The sequence below is a fragment of the Carassius auratus genome, chromosome 6, assembly GCF_003368295.1.
Source record: "Carassius auratus strain Wakin chromosome 6, ASM336829v1, whole genome shotgun sequence".
Taxonomy (NCBI): Eukaryota; Metazoa; Chordata; class Actinopteri; order Cypriniformes; family Cyprinidae; genus Carassius; species Carassius auratus.
The window spans coordinates 13,663,945-13,680,007 of NC_039248.1; the positions used below are offsets into that span (position 1 = coordinate 13,663,945).

Below are 16,063 nucleotides of genomic sequence, written 5' to 3' on the forward strand. Positions count from 1 at the left end.
GTAATGTTCTAAATTTGGATGTCCCAGGGTGAGTGGAACATTAAATACATTTTCAGATGCTTAAATGCCTGTTGGCATTGGTGCATGCACTAAAAAGCTTGGACTTATCAGTGAACCTACAAAAACAGGGAACAAACTGGTGGTATTGCACTGCTAATTCAAGGAAATGCTGGACTTCCTTGTGTTTTTTCAGCACAAATGGCTTCCACTTTACTGGAAACAGCCAAACAATTTAAATGTTAATTTAATTTAACTTAAATGTTAATTTAAATGTTTCTTCACAATTTAAATGTTAAGACAGCATCTTATGAAAAACAGCTTGGAGATCAAGCAAGTGCTGAGTAAAGGATAGTGAGCAGATAATAATATAATCAACATACTACATGTATGACTAAAAAAGTGTATCATATCTATTAAACTATATCTCGTTATGATTTAAAATCTGTATCTAACCTCAGAATGATCAGTTAATAAGTCTGATTTTGTGGCAGCTGCTCTTTAAACTTAAAATATTATAATCTTAATTCAAGTGATGAAGGATTTTGAAAGTCTGAAAGTAATCAGTTTTGAGTATTATTGTAAGGTTATCTTAGCCTGGTTTACGTTTGATTAACAGTTGAAATTTTTTTTAAAATTAAGAAAAATTATTAAAAAAAAAAATCAAATCAGTTACATTAATAAAGTAACTGAAATAGTTACGCTACATTTTAACAGGATAACTTGTAATCTGTAATCAATTTTCCAAAATAAAAATGGAACACAAATCAGATCTGAACAGTTACAATATACAATACACAATAATGGACAGTCAATCATTTAGATCAGATTCCAATGAAATACAAAAATCTGATTTTGGCTGACAGCATGAAGATAGCAAAACAGAATATATATTAAAAAGAAAACTAATTACATAAATTTGAGATAATTTGGTGGATTAAAATACTATAAAGTTTTTATTTATTTATTTTAAGATCATATTCAATATGATCTTCACTGGGGACACAAAAGGCACCGAATACCAGGAATTACCTCTTTGGCAACTGGAGATCCTGGAAAAATGTCTCCTGAAGGAGGGAACGGAGACGTCACATTTGGTAATGACCAACTAATTAGGATCTGGCCAGAGAGACCAATACACTTCAAGTGTAATGAGACGAGCAAATCCACACTGGCATGCGATTATTGCACCCAGCTGCCACTGATCACAGTGTGAGTTTAAGAGGCAGCTGGGGCACCACATTAATTTATGCTTCCGCTGAGAAGCCGAGCCGGTGACCCGGCAGCTCAGCAGTGGTACAGCAAATGTGGCGACAGGACATAATATCTCCATTGCCACCTTCCTTGACGTCATGTCACTGATGACTGATGAATTGGGATCCCTACCAACGCATCACAGGTGCTGACCCCTCCAGTGTCCTGTGTAGGCCTCCTGATCCTTCCCGTAAGGCAGACAATACGAGCAGTCTCTACACAGAGAAGGTCGACTACAGTTGTTCCTCGCAAACCAACAGTAGGACTAGGGTAGGACTAGGATAACACTGGGAAAGTGTGTCCTTCCACTTGGAAGAGGACACACTGTGGAGTCACCTCCTCCCAGAGGGTGTTAAGTGACATTTACTCACGTGAAGGAACCCTGAAGAAGTCTCTGACATAGCTCATGGCTGCATCATTTAGAGACTGGATAATGTGGTCTGCCAGGGCAAACACGGCCTTATTAGCTGTACCATGGAAATACACATATGGTATCCCAACCGGGTTACTCATATGGGCACTAACCTCATACCAGATTTCAGGAATTCATTGGCTGATGGGCCTGGGGCCTGACACTCTGCCACATCTGGCTGCCGGAGTCCTGGAGGACTCCCCGGTCAGGGGACTCTCTGGAGAACTCTGATACTCTGAACAGGGGCCTCTTATTGCCACAACCCATTTAAGGTGAGAACACAGGAGGAAACACCTTGCGCACCTTGTTGCAAGAAGGAAAGCACGGCTCTGACTGAACATCTCTGTGGGTCCTACCGGTGGGGGGAACACCATTCAAAGAACAGATTCCACATCAGTGCATAGGCCTGTATTGTGGATACACACCGTCCAGGGAACACGCATGTCCTTCACACAAGTCTCCACAGGTCTGGACATTGGTGCCAAAGGGTGCCCTGACTCTGGGAAAGCAGATCTTTCCTCAGAGGAATCGCCCAGGGAGGGGCTGTTGTGAGGACCATGAGTTCCGGGAATCAGGTCCTGTTGGGCCAATATGGAGCCACAAACAAGACCTGCTCCTTGTCCTCCTTGATCTAACAGTGTCTGTGTGAGCCGGCTAACTTAGGTGAACACAAATTTGTGCAGGCCCTGGTGCCAAGCATTGCCTCTGTTAGGGAGTGGAACCACTGGTTTCTGGAGATGCAAACAGGTCTGCCTGAGCAGCTACGAACTGTCACCAGATCAGCTGATCCGTGGTGGAGTCTACTCGAAGTGTTGCTTTAGACAGTTTGTCGGCAGCCTGATTGAACACACCCAGGATGTGGATGGCATGAAGGGATCTCAGATGCTCCTGACTCCACAGGAGGAGGTAGCGGGTCAGTTGCAACATGTGAAATGTTGACATACGCAATGTTGTTTGTGCATACCAGAATGTTCCTGCCCTGTATGCAGTCTCTGAGGCAGCTCAGGGGCAAGGTGTATTACTAGCAACTCAAGGCAAATGATATGCCAATGCAGTTGGGGACCCATCCAAAACCCTTACACTGCATGCCCATTGCATGTGGCCCCCCAGGCAGTGGCCGAAGTATCTGTGAATACCACATCATGCCTGGAAATCTTTTTCAGGGGCACCCCTGCCCGGAGAAATGAGGGATCTGACCACTGGCTAAAGTTTCTGCGGCAGGCCGGTGTAATCTGAACCCAGTACCGCATCGTTATGCCCACCTCAGAACTTGGACATTGAGCCAGTACTGAGGCGGTCTCATATGGGGCAAACTGATAAAGTCTTATGGCAGTTCAGCACTGACTGAATATGTTCCTGGGTGAGGCGTGCTGACTGAATCCAACTCCATGCAGAGAACAGAGATCCTCTGCATTGGCACAAGTTTGCTCTTTTTTCCAGTGGACCTGAAGAACCAACTGGCTGAGGTGCCTGAAGGGCAGGATCATGTACTGATATGCCTGACCCTCGAATGTGAAACACTGGAATGACCTGTGACATGGGAGAATCAAAACATGAAAGTATGTGTCTTTCAGGTCGATTGCTGCCAACCAATCTTCAGGGATGGATAGTCAAGTCAAGTCACCTTTATTTACATAGCACTTTAAACAAAATACATTGCGTCAAAGCAACTGAACAACATTCATTAGGAAAACAGAGTGTGTCAATAATGACAGTTAAAGGCAGTTCATCATTGAATTCAGTGATGTCATCTCTGTTCAGTTTAAATAATGTCTGTGCATTTATTTGCAATCAAGTCAACGATATCGCTGTAGATGAAGTGACCCCAACTAAGCAAGCCAGAGGCGACAGCGGCAAGGAACCGAAACTATACAGCGCATTCCTGTGCTCACTGATGGTGCGTCATTATTCACTCATTATTCTTATTATAAACATGGTCAAAACTTTTCCACACCTTATGGATGCTTATACATATTTATTAATATTTAAACACCTGGCTACCGAATAAATTCATTCATATTATTCTAAATGACAGAATGCTGTAATGGTATTATTTGTAATTATGTAATTATTTGCATTAAGCAATCCCAAACCATCTAGGGCTTTCCTCTACTCAACACATGTGCAGAGAAATTTGATGTGAAAATAAATATTTTAAATAAACAGATACATAGATAAATAAAAAAAGTTGTTTAATTTCAAAAGAATAAACAAATACTGGCTAAACATTCCTTCCGATTATAGAATAGTTTGACTCTGATTAATTAAGATTGTACTTGTACTACATCATGCCTGGAAATCTTTTTCAGGGGCACCCCTGCCCGGAGAAATGAGGGATCTGACCACTGGCTAAAGTTTCTGCGGCAGGCCGGTGTAATCTGAACCCAGTACCGCATCGTTATGCCCACCTCAGAACTTGGACATTGAGCCAGTACTGAGGCGGTCTCATATGGGGCAAACTGATAAAGTCCTCTGGCAGTTCAGCACTGACTGAATATGTTCCTGGGTGAGGCGTGCTGACTGAATCCAACTCCATGCAGAGAACAGAGATCCTCTGCATTGGCACAAGTTTGCTCTTTTTTCCAGTGGACCTGAAGAACCAACTGGCTGAGGTGCCTGAAGGGCAGGATCATGTACTGATATGCCTGACCCTCGAATGTGAAACACTGGAATGCCCTCAGACTTTGCTTTAGTTGCTGGTGCAACCAAAATGTAATCACAAGAGGCAATCCTCCATTACACCTACTCGGCATCCATTTTCGCATCTTTCTCGCGCTAATCGAAACACATCACATGATCGCTCGTTTACCTCGCAAACCGGAGCGCAAACCCAAGCCCAACGTGAGCCCGCGTAAGATGATATATATTAAGCCTGAACCCGACCGAACCCGTCGGGAACCCAATGTGTTTGAATGCCTCAGTCTGCTTCTGTTCCACCAATAAATGCTGTGTAAAGCTCTCTACAGTGTCGCCGAAAAGGCCGGTCTGTGACACGGGAGAATTCAGTAACTACACCTTATCATGCTCCTTCATGTTGGCCAGACACAGCCAGATATGGCACTTTGGGCCATTAGCATGGACATCGCAAGATTGTGCAGTCATCTTTGTCACTAAAAATGCGAGATCCATTGCAGTACGTAGTTCATACAGAACCATTAGGTCATGGCCATCCTCATGCAGGTCTCTCAGGGCTTTGGCCTGATGACCTGCAGTAATGCCATGGCATGAAGGGCAGAAGCCATCTCCCCACAAGCTCTGTAAGCACTGCCAGTTAAACCTGACGAATATCTACAGGCCCATGAGGGGAGACACGGGTCAACCCGCAAAGTCGAAGCAGCTGTTGAAAACAGTTGCATGGCCACAGACTGCTCCACCGAGGGAATGCCCATGTACACCGAAGTGGCTCCACCAACGAGGGTGGTTAGGAACTACAAAATTAGTTTCGGCATTAACAGGAACTACAAAATTTGTTTCTGGCAGTAAATGGTGCCTTATATGATCTTGTAAGCTCCTCATGCACCTCCAAGAAGAATGGCACCAGATGGGTGACCTCCACCGACAAACCATTCATCCAGTCTCGAAGAATCGTAACAAAGTGGAGAATTCCACATGAGTCCGACATTCTCAGCAGCCCAGGAAAGTATAGCGGTCATCTCTGAGTCTGGCTTGGACAATGCTGCCACACACGAATGGGGCAATAAAGTCAGGTCGTCATCCCCAGAGAGAGAGAGCATGCCCTCTGATGCAATTATTGACATCTGGTCTCAAGGGGGTGAACCGAAGGAAACGGCCGGCTACCTCCACAGTGTAGAGGAGCCGGCATGTGCCTCCAGCCGCTCCACTGGCTGTGGAGTGCTTGAGGGGTGACAAACTCCCTCTGGGGAAGCCATCACCACGATCCTTAAATCATCTCTGAGTCCACCGGATGTAGCACCACCCTGATTGTCGAGATGAACACTGGATCACGGCAGAGAAATGTGCCAAACCACGCTGGCCACTGGGTTCTTTAACATAATTTAGAATAATTTTTAGTTCAAACGTATTGGTAAAATTAAGCATTATAAAATCTATCCACACAGATTTTTCACACAGCTACTGAATGAGACCCACTGTCTTTAATATTTACACAAATATACAAAGATAAATGGAAGTGTTACCTCAGTGAGCAGGAAGGAGACTGCAGCAAAAGCAAAAGACCAGCCATATTTATAACTGAAATAAGCTTCATTCGTTTTTGTTCTGTTTAGCATCTCATCATTAATACTGGATATATACAAGACCAGACCCACCACCAGGGACAGACCTGTATCAGAAATAAAGAGAAAATGAGCCAAAGAAAAATAAAGAGGGCAAGAGTTGTAGTGTATGTTTATGGAGCTAAATTATTCTCAATAACAATTCACACAAACGACACAAATACACACCTGCGAAGCCCAATTTGCATGCAGGAAGCCTAAATCACAAACGCTATTTAGAAAATGTGTTTTCTTTACAAATAATTTTTTTCACATAGCATCTTCAGGTTATAATAAAATAAAAAAATTCAAATCCAGAATTTCCAAGAATCCAAAAAATCTATTGAATCAATATACAAGTTATATTTCATATTGAAACGGTTGAAAATACACAACAAAGTAGGTTAAACTCCATCACGGGCTTTCAGATTGAGCATCATTTAATACACAGAACCATAGATGACTGACCAACATGTGCAGTATCGAATTCATAATCAAAGGCAATTAATTAGTGAACAACATATTGTGATGTAGGGGCTATTTTATAATTTGTTTTAGGCTTTCTGACCCCAAGTCTCAACTAATCTCTGCAATTCTCCAGCTATGATCCTTGGAAAGACTTTAGCCACACAAACTCTCTTCCTCACTGTGCATTAGGACAATATAGACACATGTCCTCTTCCAGGAAGATTTGTAAAATCTTTAGTTGATTGGAACCCCTTAATTATTGCCCTGATGGTGGAAATGGGGATTTTCAATGCTTTAGATCTTTTCTTACAGCCACAATATTTTTTATATTTTTAAATATATATTTTTCATGCATGTGAATTAGGTTTCATGCTTGTAAATTGGGCTAATGAATTATTATTGAGACTAATCTCACTGCATACATACTTGGGAGAAAAAGATATTTGACCTTTCAGAGAACTGTCACTTTAAGAGCTAAAAACTTATTTCTTTCTTTTATACACTTAGTCTTCTAGACATGAACAGTTCTTAATCTTTTCAGTCATTAGAAATTGTTTTTACTCTGAAAATTATAAAGAAGTATACTTTTGTTTAGTAGAATGACATGATTAATTTTTACTGACTATATATATAATGAACACTGCTTTAAACAAACACCCACCTGACAGGATAAAAAATATTCCAGAGATGAAAGCCAGAATAGTGCGTTGAGGGCAGATGTGTCCAATATTACTAAGCACAAAGCCAATGAACATAAAGAATAGACTAACCAGCGGGAAAGGAGTAGCAGAACGAATCATTTCTGTGAACAAGCCAAAATACATAATTAATTATAAAGGATACCTGATACTTGTACATTTCTCATCATTAATGTAGCATACAGTCATGTAAGGGTCTAAATGCTGCTGATTAACTGACTAGTCAAACATGAGGTATTAATGGATATAAATTCTTACAGAAAAACTAAAAATCATTTAGAAAATCATTACCATTTAGAGAAACAACGGCAATTATTAATTAAATTAATATTGTAACCACTCCATTGCCCTTAAACCCTGTAAGGCCCACTTTTGTAATATTACAACATCAGTTCCCTTTCGGTCGGTCACTCTCAACGTCACGTCGATGACTAACGGAATTGGGATATCGCTTCCATAGACCAATCTACTTCAAGTTCAAACTAAATGAGCCAATGCACATGTGCATGCAATTATTGCATCCAGCTGCCGCTGATCACAGTGTGAGTATAATAAGGCAGCAGGTGCAATGAATCTTTTCACTTCAAAGCCAAGCATTAGTATCGTTCTGCTCAACTGTGTCTGCTGTGAACTACGGCCAAGCACCAGACCTCACTCATCCTCCCCCTTCGCCAGATGGCAGCAGTGGGTGGTTCGAGAGTGTCAACAAAGGCCCTAATCACGCACCCTCTGCCAGTCTGTGGAACCAGGTGAGCCCTGCACCCCACACTCACACCACACTCCGGCCTTCTCACAAGCTACCCAATTTGGGCCCCTGGGTTCCACCTTGCTGCCCCACCGTGGGTATGGCTGTGGTTCTGCTAGTTCCACTTGTATGGTTTCTAAGCGCCTGGTCAGCACTACCCAGCCCATCTCACTGGCTTCTGCGGACCATCAGCCTCAGCTGTGCGATTCAGTTCGCCCGGCATCCACCCAAGTTCAGTGGTATCCGCTTCACTACAGTGAAAGCAGCTGATGTCCCTGTTCTGCGGGAAGAGATGGCAGTCCTACTGGTGAAGGATGCGATAGAGCCGGTCCCTCCAGCCGATATGAGGATGGGGTTATACAGCCCTTGCTTCATTGTATCCAAGAAAGGCAGTGGGTTATGACTGATCTTGGGTCTGCGAGTTTTGAATCAGGCCCTTTATCGGCTACCGTTCAAGATGTTGACGCAGAAATGCATCTTCGGGTGCATCCGTCCACAAGATTGGTTTGCAGTGATCGACCTGAAGGACGAGTACTTTCATGTATCGTTCCTTCCGTGCCACAGACCTTTTCTGCGGTTTGCGTTCGAAGGACTGGCATATCAGTACAAGGTCCTGCCCTTCAGGCTGTCCCTGTCTCCCCGTGTCTTCACGAAAGTCGCGAAGGCGGCTCTTTTTCCCCTCAGAGAGAAGGGTGTTCACATTCTCAACTATCTAGATGATTGGTGGATTCTAGCACAATCTTGGGATCAGTTATGCGAGCACAGGGACTTGGTTCTCTGGCACATCAGCCTGTTGGGCCTTTGGGTCAACTGGGAAAAGAGCAAACTCTCAATGATGCAGAGGATCTCTTTTCTCGGAGTTGGATTGGGTCGAACAGATAGCACACCTCAAAGAGGAATGTGCACGGTCGGTTATTGCCTGCTTGAATACATTCAAGGGCAGGACAGCGGTCCCACTGAAACTCTTTCAGAGGCTCCTGGGGCATATGGTGGCCGCGGCGGCACTTATAACGCTCTGCCTGTTGCATATGAGATTTTTCAGCACTGGCTTCATGGCCGAGTATCAAGGTGGGCGTGGAAGCGCGGCACTCACCAGGTCCAAGTTACACTGGCCTGTCACCAAACCCTCACCCCATAGTCATATCTTACATTCCTCTGGGCAGGGGTGCCCCTAGAACAGATCTCCAGGCATGCTGTGGTTTGCACGGATGCCTCCACCACCGGGCATGCAGTCTCAGGGGTTTGGACGGGCCCGCAGCTGCATTGGCAAATCAATTGCCTAGAGTTGTTAGCAGTGTGCCTTGCCTTGAACTGTCTCAAAGGTCACTTACGAGGTAAGCACGTGCTGGTCCAAACAAACAACACAGTGACCGTGGTGTACATCAACCGACAAAGAGTTATACGCTCCCATTGCATTTCGCAACTCACCCGCCACCTCATCCTTTGGAGTCAGAAGGTTCTGTTCACATTCCGGGCCTGCTCAACCGTACAGCCGATGAGCTGTCTTGAGCATTGCTCCCAAGAGAATGGCGACTGCATACCCTGATGGTCCAGCTGATTTGCAGATGGTTCGGAGGCTCTCAGGGTAGACCTGTTTGCTTCTCTAGAGACCTCTCACTGCCAGCTGTTCTACTGACCTAGGGAACACTCGGCATGGATGCACTGGCACAGAGCTGGCCGCAGGGCCTACTCAAATATGCGTTTACCCCAGTGAGCCCTCTTGCACATACACTGTACAAAGTCCAGGAGGATGGGGAGCAAGTTTTCTGGATCTGTAAAGCAAGTGACAGCCCCTCCTTGGCCGATTCCTCTGAGGAAGGATCTACTGACTCAGACACGGGGCACCGTTTGGCACCCGCATTCAGACTGGGACGCAGAGGTTCTAGGAGACCTACCCCAGTAGCGGATTGTGGATGCCATAACCCTGGCTTATCACGTTGCAAGCTCATTCAACTGGAAGTGTTGCATCCTCCTGGGCGCTGGCTCGTGGTGCCTCACTGACAGATATCTGTAGAGCTGTGGGCTGGACGACCCCTAACATGTTCGCTAGGTTCTATAGCCTTCGTGTAGAGCCAGTATTCTCCTGTGTTCTCACCTCAAATGGTTAGTGGCATATGTGTATTTTCTCCCACAAACTCCTTCGGGAAGAATGGGGCTTCCGCAGCGTCCCTGTTCCAAGCAGAACGGGTACATTTTCCCAGTGTTATCCAATCTTACCTAGTGGGGTAGTGCTTTGACAATGGTTAGTGGAACTACTTGTCCGAGCCCCGGCCTACACCTAATAGGGGTGCAGGCGGCTCGCACAGGGCACTGGAAGGGGCAGCACCCATGGTGCTTTTGGTAGGGATCCCTATTTCGTCGATCATTGAATTGACATCAAGAATGACCGACTGAAAGGGAACGTCTCTGTTACATATGGTAACCCTCATTCCCTGAAGGAGGGAACGGAGACATCACGTTCCGTCACCACGGTTGCTGTACCACTGCTGAGTCTCGGTTCTGAAGCGAAAACCTGGTAAGCATTGTACCTGCTGCCTTATTATACTCACGCTGTGATTAGTGGCAGATGGATGCAATAATTGCATGCCAATGTGCATTGGCTGGTTTAGTTTAAACTCGAAGTAGATTGGTATATCAAAGCGATATCCCAATTTTGTTGGTCTTTGATGTGACGTCTCCGTTCCCTCCTTCAGGAGGGAAATAAAAGCTGCTTATGTGTTTTTTTCCTGTAAGACCACATTTACCTATTCACCTATTATTTAGCATTGCAATGCTATTGGATGCTAGATTTGAAAGAAGAAGAAAAATTGGCCTATTTACCTGGCCATAAACCTGCAAACTTCCCTTGAAGCACATTATCTTGTTGGACTGGATAAATCTAAATTGAAGTAAGCAAAAATGCCTAGAATATTTTTTTTATGTGATTTATTAATGTGTGTAGATCTTGTAAATGTAAGTTGATGTTGAACGCATTGATCATTTTAGATTTTGAGCTTGTTATGTCAGTTTTGTTACTTGCCACATTGGGTTAAATGGGTAGCAAAATTTGCCTGTGCCCCTTGCACATTACATGGATGAATTGTACTTCTCATCTATTCCATGTAAAAAAAATAAAAAAAAAATAAAAACTAATAGAAACATACTCTTTTTGATAATTAATGAGTTTTAATCAATTAATTAATTATATATATATATATAATATATATATATATATATATATATATATATATATATATATATATATATATATATATATTATTTTTCAATAATTATATCTTGCTGCAAGAGGGACAGGTGATACTGTTCTGGAATGTGGAGGGTATAAGTGATATTAACGTGTGTGAATTCTGTGGAATGTGTGAATTCTGTGAATGGGTGAAATTTTTTAAAACATAAGTATGTTTGTGATCATGGATTTTTTTTCATGGTTTTTCCATGTTTATGATATATCACTGATGCTGTTCAAAATGAAAACAGGGACATTGAGATGGATTGTGATACAAGAAAACAAAGTTTTCAAGTCAAGTTGTGAAAAATATTTGAAAGTTTTCATTCAGTTCATTAGGTTTCGTGATTTAATCAGAACATATTTTTTATAATAAACTTTTTTTTTTCTCCCATAAAAATATAACATTTTATCATTAATGTGTGATTATTAGTGTGTATACATACAGTATATAGACTACTGTAATGGGGTTACAGAAGCATTTCACCCAGCAAATTAACCTTTAGATGTTCTCTACATTTGTTCAGTGAGTAAAATCACTGAAATTATGCTATTCAAAGAGTAATATTTCAACATTTAATTAAAAACTGACTAAAATGTAAAAAATAAAAACACCAATTTTTCACCATTTTCATCTATATTAGGGTCTTCTGTGGGTTACACTTGTTGTTAAGGTAGTTTGTTTCTGAGGTTGTTCCGAGTTTTATTTTTTTAATTTATTTTTTTAAATCAACTATTGTAGAATCAGTCATTTTTGTTAGTGATGTAGTGCCCAGTGACTAAACAACTTTTAAAAAGATGCATTTTTTTAGTTCAAAAGATGCATTTTTACATAAAGTTTAGGAGACTTTCACTCACTCAGAACACTGGCTGTGGATTCTGACGTCAATTGAACATTCATTGGCATCACATACTCTATTGTAAAGCAGCGCCCATTCTCCTCTCCTTGACAAAAATAAAATAAAAAGGTTAAAAATGCTACCATGACAGCATAAATTACAATAAAATACAGTATGAAATAATCACATGCATTTTAAATAAAGAGAAATTAATGTCACCAGATTATACACTTTCAAATATTGACCAATGGAAAGAATAATTATTAATTATTAATAATTGAATGAAGAATGAGCTTGTTCATCGTAACTAACTAAACTATGTTGCAAGATTAGCTATAGTTTTCCTAACACAGTTCAAAGGATTTTTTAAATATGCTTTAGACCAAATTTACACACAGTTTGTTGACAAGTTTTTTAACCAGTGGACCACAATCATTATGTCAGCTACACTGCTGGGTGCAAAGGTTTGTATGTCAAACGTTTTACTTTGCAGGTTTTTAGTAACAAGGCCACTCAATAACGTATACTTGTCTAGAACCATTTGGACCTATATGGATGTGACCTGGGTGCAAAATGCTGTTATATAATCCATTAAGAATAACTCTCACAATGTATGTTTTGCAAGTTCTAATGAACAGAATTAAGTGATTTTAAGAATGACAAACATATTATTCACTGTGTCTGCAATAATAATTATATATATTGATGCATTTGATTTTAAAAATGCAGTGAAAAATGGAATATTGTGAAATATTGTGAAAAAGTAAGATATATGTTTTGGTATTTTAATATATTGTTTTATGAATTTTCATCACTCCAGTCATGAGTGTCACATGATCCGTCAAAAACATGGGATCCTTCCTAATATGCTGATTACTAACATCATTACTATCAGTTTTTTTTTTTTCAAAAACATCAATCAAGCACTTATTCAGAATATAAATCTTCTGTCACATTTTAAGTGTCTTTACTGACCATTTTGATGAATTTATTGTCCTTACTGAATTAAAGTAAAAATGACTTTCAGAAAAAAAAAAAAAAACATTTTAAAAAATGAACATTTAAAAAACATGTTGGGAAAGAGAGAAAAAGTGAGGTGAGAGAAGGGAAGATACCTGATTTACCATCTGGTAACAGTGTTGCTGGAGCTGTTGTCTCTAAATGGAAGAGGAACTGAAATCATTTGTTGCCTATATATGTACAAAGTCCCATTACTTAAGTTATACAACATTCAAGTATACTATTTGTGAGGTAAGTGCAATACAGGGTGAAACAGGAAAAGGTACAGAATCTTCTATGCAAGACTGTACAGTGTTGAAAGATTTGTTAATGAAAGGACTGGGTTTTAGCCCAAAGATTGTGCAGAGGAATCAAATTTTTTTTTTGTACTGATCTTTAAGGGATATATTAGCACGTGCACCACCACTAACCCCAAATATCACGTTCTCATTCTCACTTTAGCTGGTTTGTCACAATAGATCTGAAGTGTGCTTCTTTCCACATTCAGATTTTTCAGAGACACGGAAGTTTCTATACAAAGTGGGCCAATTTAGTTCTAATGAGTATTGAAATAGTACACTTATAAGTATACTACTAGTACACTGATATTTGTATCCTTACTATACTTATATACTTGACTACTATACTTATATACTTATATACTTGAACTTTACTTTGGTATACTTAATAAAATTAACTTGAAATATACTTCTTTTTTATAAGGGTTGCAAGGTCTGGGCTTGACGATATGTCTGCTGTCACAAAGCAATTATGATAAATGCCTCCCAGTAGATTGGGGAGTGGTCTATGGAGGTCGCCCAGTCTATGGAGTCTGAAAGGTTTGGCATCCATCATAGCACATAAATTGCCTAGAGATGCTGGCTATGTTTCTGGCTGTTTTTCCCTTAAATACTTTAAAAATGTCATCAGGACAGACAACATAATGGTAGTTTCCTACCGAAATCTGCAAAGAAGCAGTTAGTTCACACCCCATGTGAATATGGTGCGGCACATTCTTCTTTCACCTCAGGACAAGTTTATGTCCCTTAAAGTGGTGTAGATTCCAGAACTGAAAAATCTGAGAGTGGATTTCCTCTCGAGGAATGGCCTGAGGTCCACAGATTGGAGTCTGCATCCTAAGTCTAATGACGTAGCCATCTTTTCAGAAGTGAGGGCGACAGAAATCACACAAACACACACACACACGATATAACATTCTGTAATCTATATACTAGTCAACAGTTTTTTAACAGTAAGATTTTTAATGTTTTGCAAGAAGACTCTTCTGCTCACCAAGTCTGTCTTTATTTGATCCAATGTATAGCAAAAAGAGTAATGTTGTGAAATATATTTATATTTTGTTTTCTATTTGAATATATTTTAAATGTAATGTATTCCTGTGATCAAAGGTGTATTTTCAGCATCATTACTCCAGTCTTCATTGTCACATTAATCAGAAATCATTCTTAATATTCTGATTTGCTGATTATCAATATTTAAAACAGATGAGTAATTCTTTTTTCAGTATTCTCTGATAATTAGAAGGATCCACAGATAAGAATTTATGTGAAATAAAAAGCTTTTGCAACATTATACACTATATCATTCAAAAGCTTAGTCAGTATTTTTAGTCAGTTTATATATATTTTTTTGTTAAATAAATGATAGAAATAATACTTTTCTTTAGCAAGGATTCTTTAAATTGATCAAAGGTGATGTTAAAGACATCATTTTACAAGAGATTTCTATTGCAGATCAATGCTGTTCTTCTGAACTGTCTATTCATCAAAGAAACCTGAAAAAAATATACTCAGCTGTTTTCAACATTATCATACGGTGCCCGTAAAGTGTCTATTTCGGTTTACTTAGTTTTGTCGTGATAATATGTCGTGGTCACGGGATATTAATTTGTGGGAATGTCATATTAACTCGTGGGAACATCATATTATGTCGTGGCCAAGAGATCATTTTGTTGAGGTAACGACATCCTTATGTCGTGGCCCCGAGATGCTATGTTGAGGGAACAACATCCATTTCTCGTGGCCACGACTTCTTATGTTGAGGGAACGATATGTTTTTCTCGTGGCCACGAGTTTAATGCGTAAACAAACCTACGGGACCATAGCAATCCAGGATTATCAGAAATGGATTCATTCATATTTTATTTTGATTTAAGTAATTATTATATTAACCATATGCTCTGGCTACCGGTCAGTATTACATGCGATCGTCAGCATTCAAATGAAGTTTATCATAAATAAATATGACGTGCATAATAAAATATAAAAACTTTTTTTTATCTATCCTACAGTCCATTAACTGATAGTATTTCCCACATTATTATTATTATTAGCCTTATATTATTGGTCATATTTTTTTCATTTCGTTTATATTAAATTTTTATTTTTTTTGCTTCAATTTCGATCTCTTTACTTAACATTCTGAATACTTTTGTAAATAATAGCATACTGTAAATGCTCGACATTAACATAAAATGTCATAAATGCATACATTTTATATGTATAAATAATATAATAATTTCTTAATTCAAAATAAAACATGAATGAATCCATCTCTGATAGGCCTAATCCTGGGTTGCTATGGTCACACAGGTTTGTTTACGCATTAAACTCGTGGCCACGAGAAAAACATATCGTTCCCTCAACATAAGAAGTCGTGGCCACGAGAAATGGATGTTGTTCCCTCAACATAGCATTTCGAGGCCATGACATAAGGATGTCGTTACCTCGACAAAATGATCTCGTGGCCACAACATAATATGACGTTCCCAAGAGTTAATATGACGTTCCCACAAATTAATATCCCGTGGCCACGACATATTATCATGTTCCCACGAGTTATTATTTTGTGGCCGCGACAAAGCTAAGTAAACCGAACAAGTTACTTTATGGGCACCGTATTATCAAAATAAGAGGGTTGTTTTTTTTTTAAGCAGCAAATCACAATATCAGAATTATTTCAGAAGGATTGTGTGACTGGAGTAATGATGCAAAAAAAATGTGGCTTTGAAATCTCAATAAATTACATTTTGAAATATATTCAAATAGAAAACTAATAAATAAATAAATATATTAAAATAGTTATTTTAAAGGGGGGGTGAAATGCTATTTCATGCATACTGAGTTTTTTACACTGTTAAAGAGTTGGATTCCCATGCTAAACATGGACA

The 16,063-nt window shown here is 40.1% G+C and overlaps 1 protein-coding gene across 1 annotated transcript in view; it reads right to left on the reverse strand.

Annotated features, from left to right (window-relative positions):
• Positions 1-16,063, reverse strand: part of cacng5a (calcium channel, voltage-dependent, gamma subunit 5a) — a 45,874-nt gene that overhangs the window by 1,274 nt on the left and 28,537 nt on the right. Inside the window, exons 3-6 of the mRNA XM_026262714.1 lie at positions 12,990-13,031; positions 11,894-11,980; positions 7,028-7,168; positions 5,821-5,966 (exon numbers count right to left, since the gene is read on the reverse strand). Of these exons, the coding sequence (XP_026118499.1) occupies positions 5,821-5,966; positions 7,028-7,168; positions 11,894-11,980; positions 12,990-13,031 (416 nt within the window). The remainder of the gene's footprint in view (positions 1-5,820; positions 5,967-7,027; positions 7,169-11,893; positions 11,981-12,989; positions 13,032-16,063) is intronic.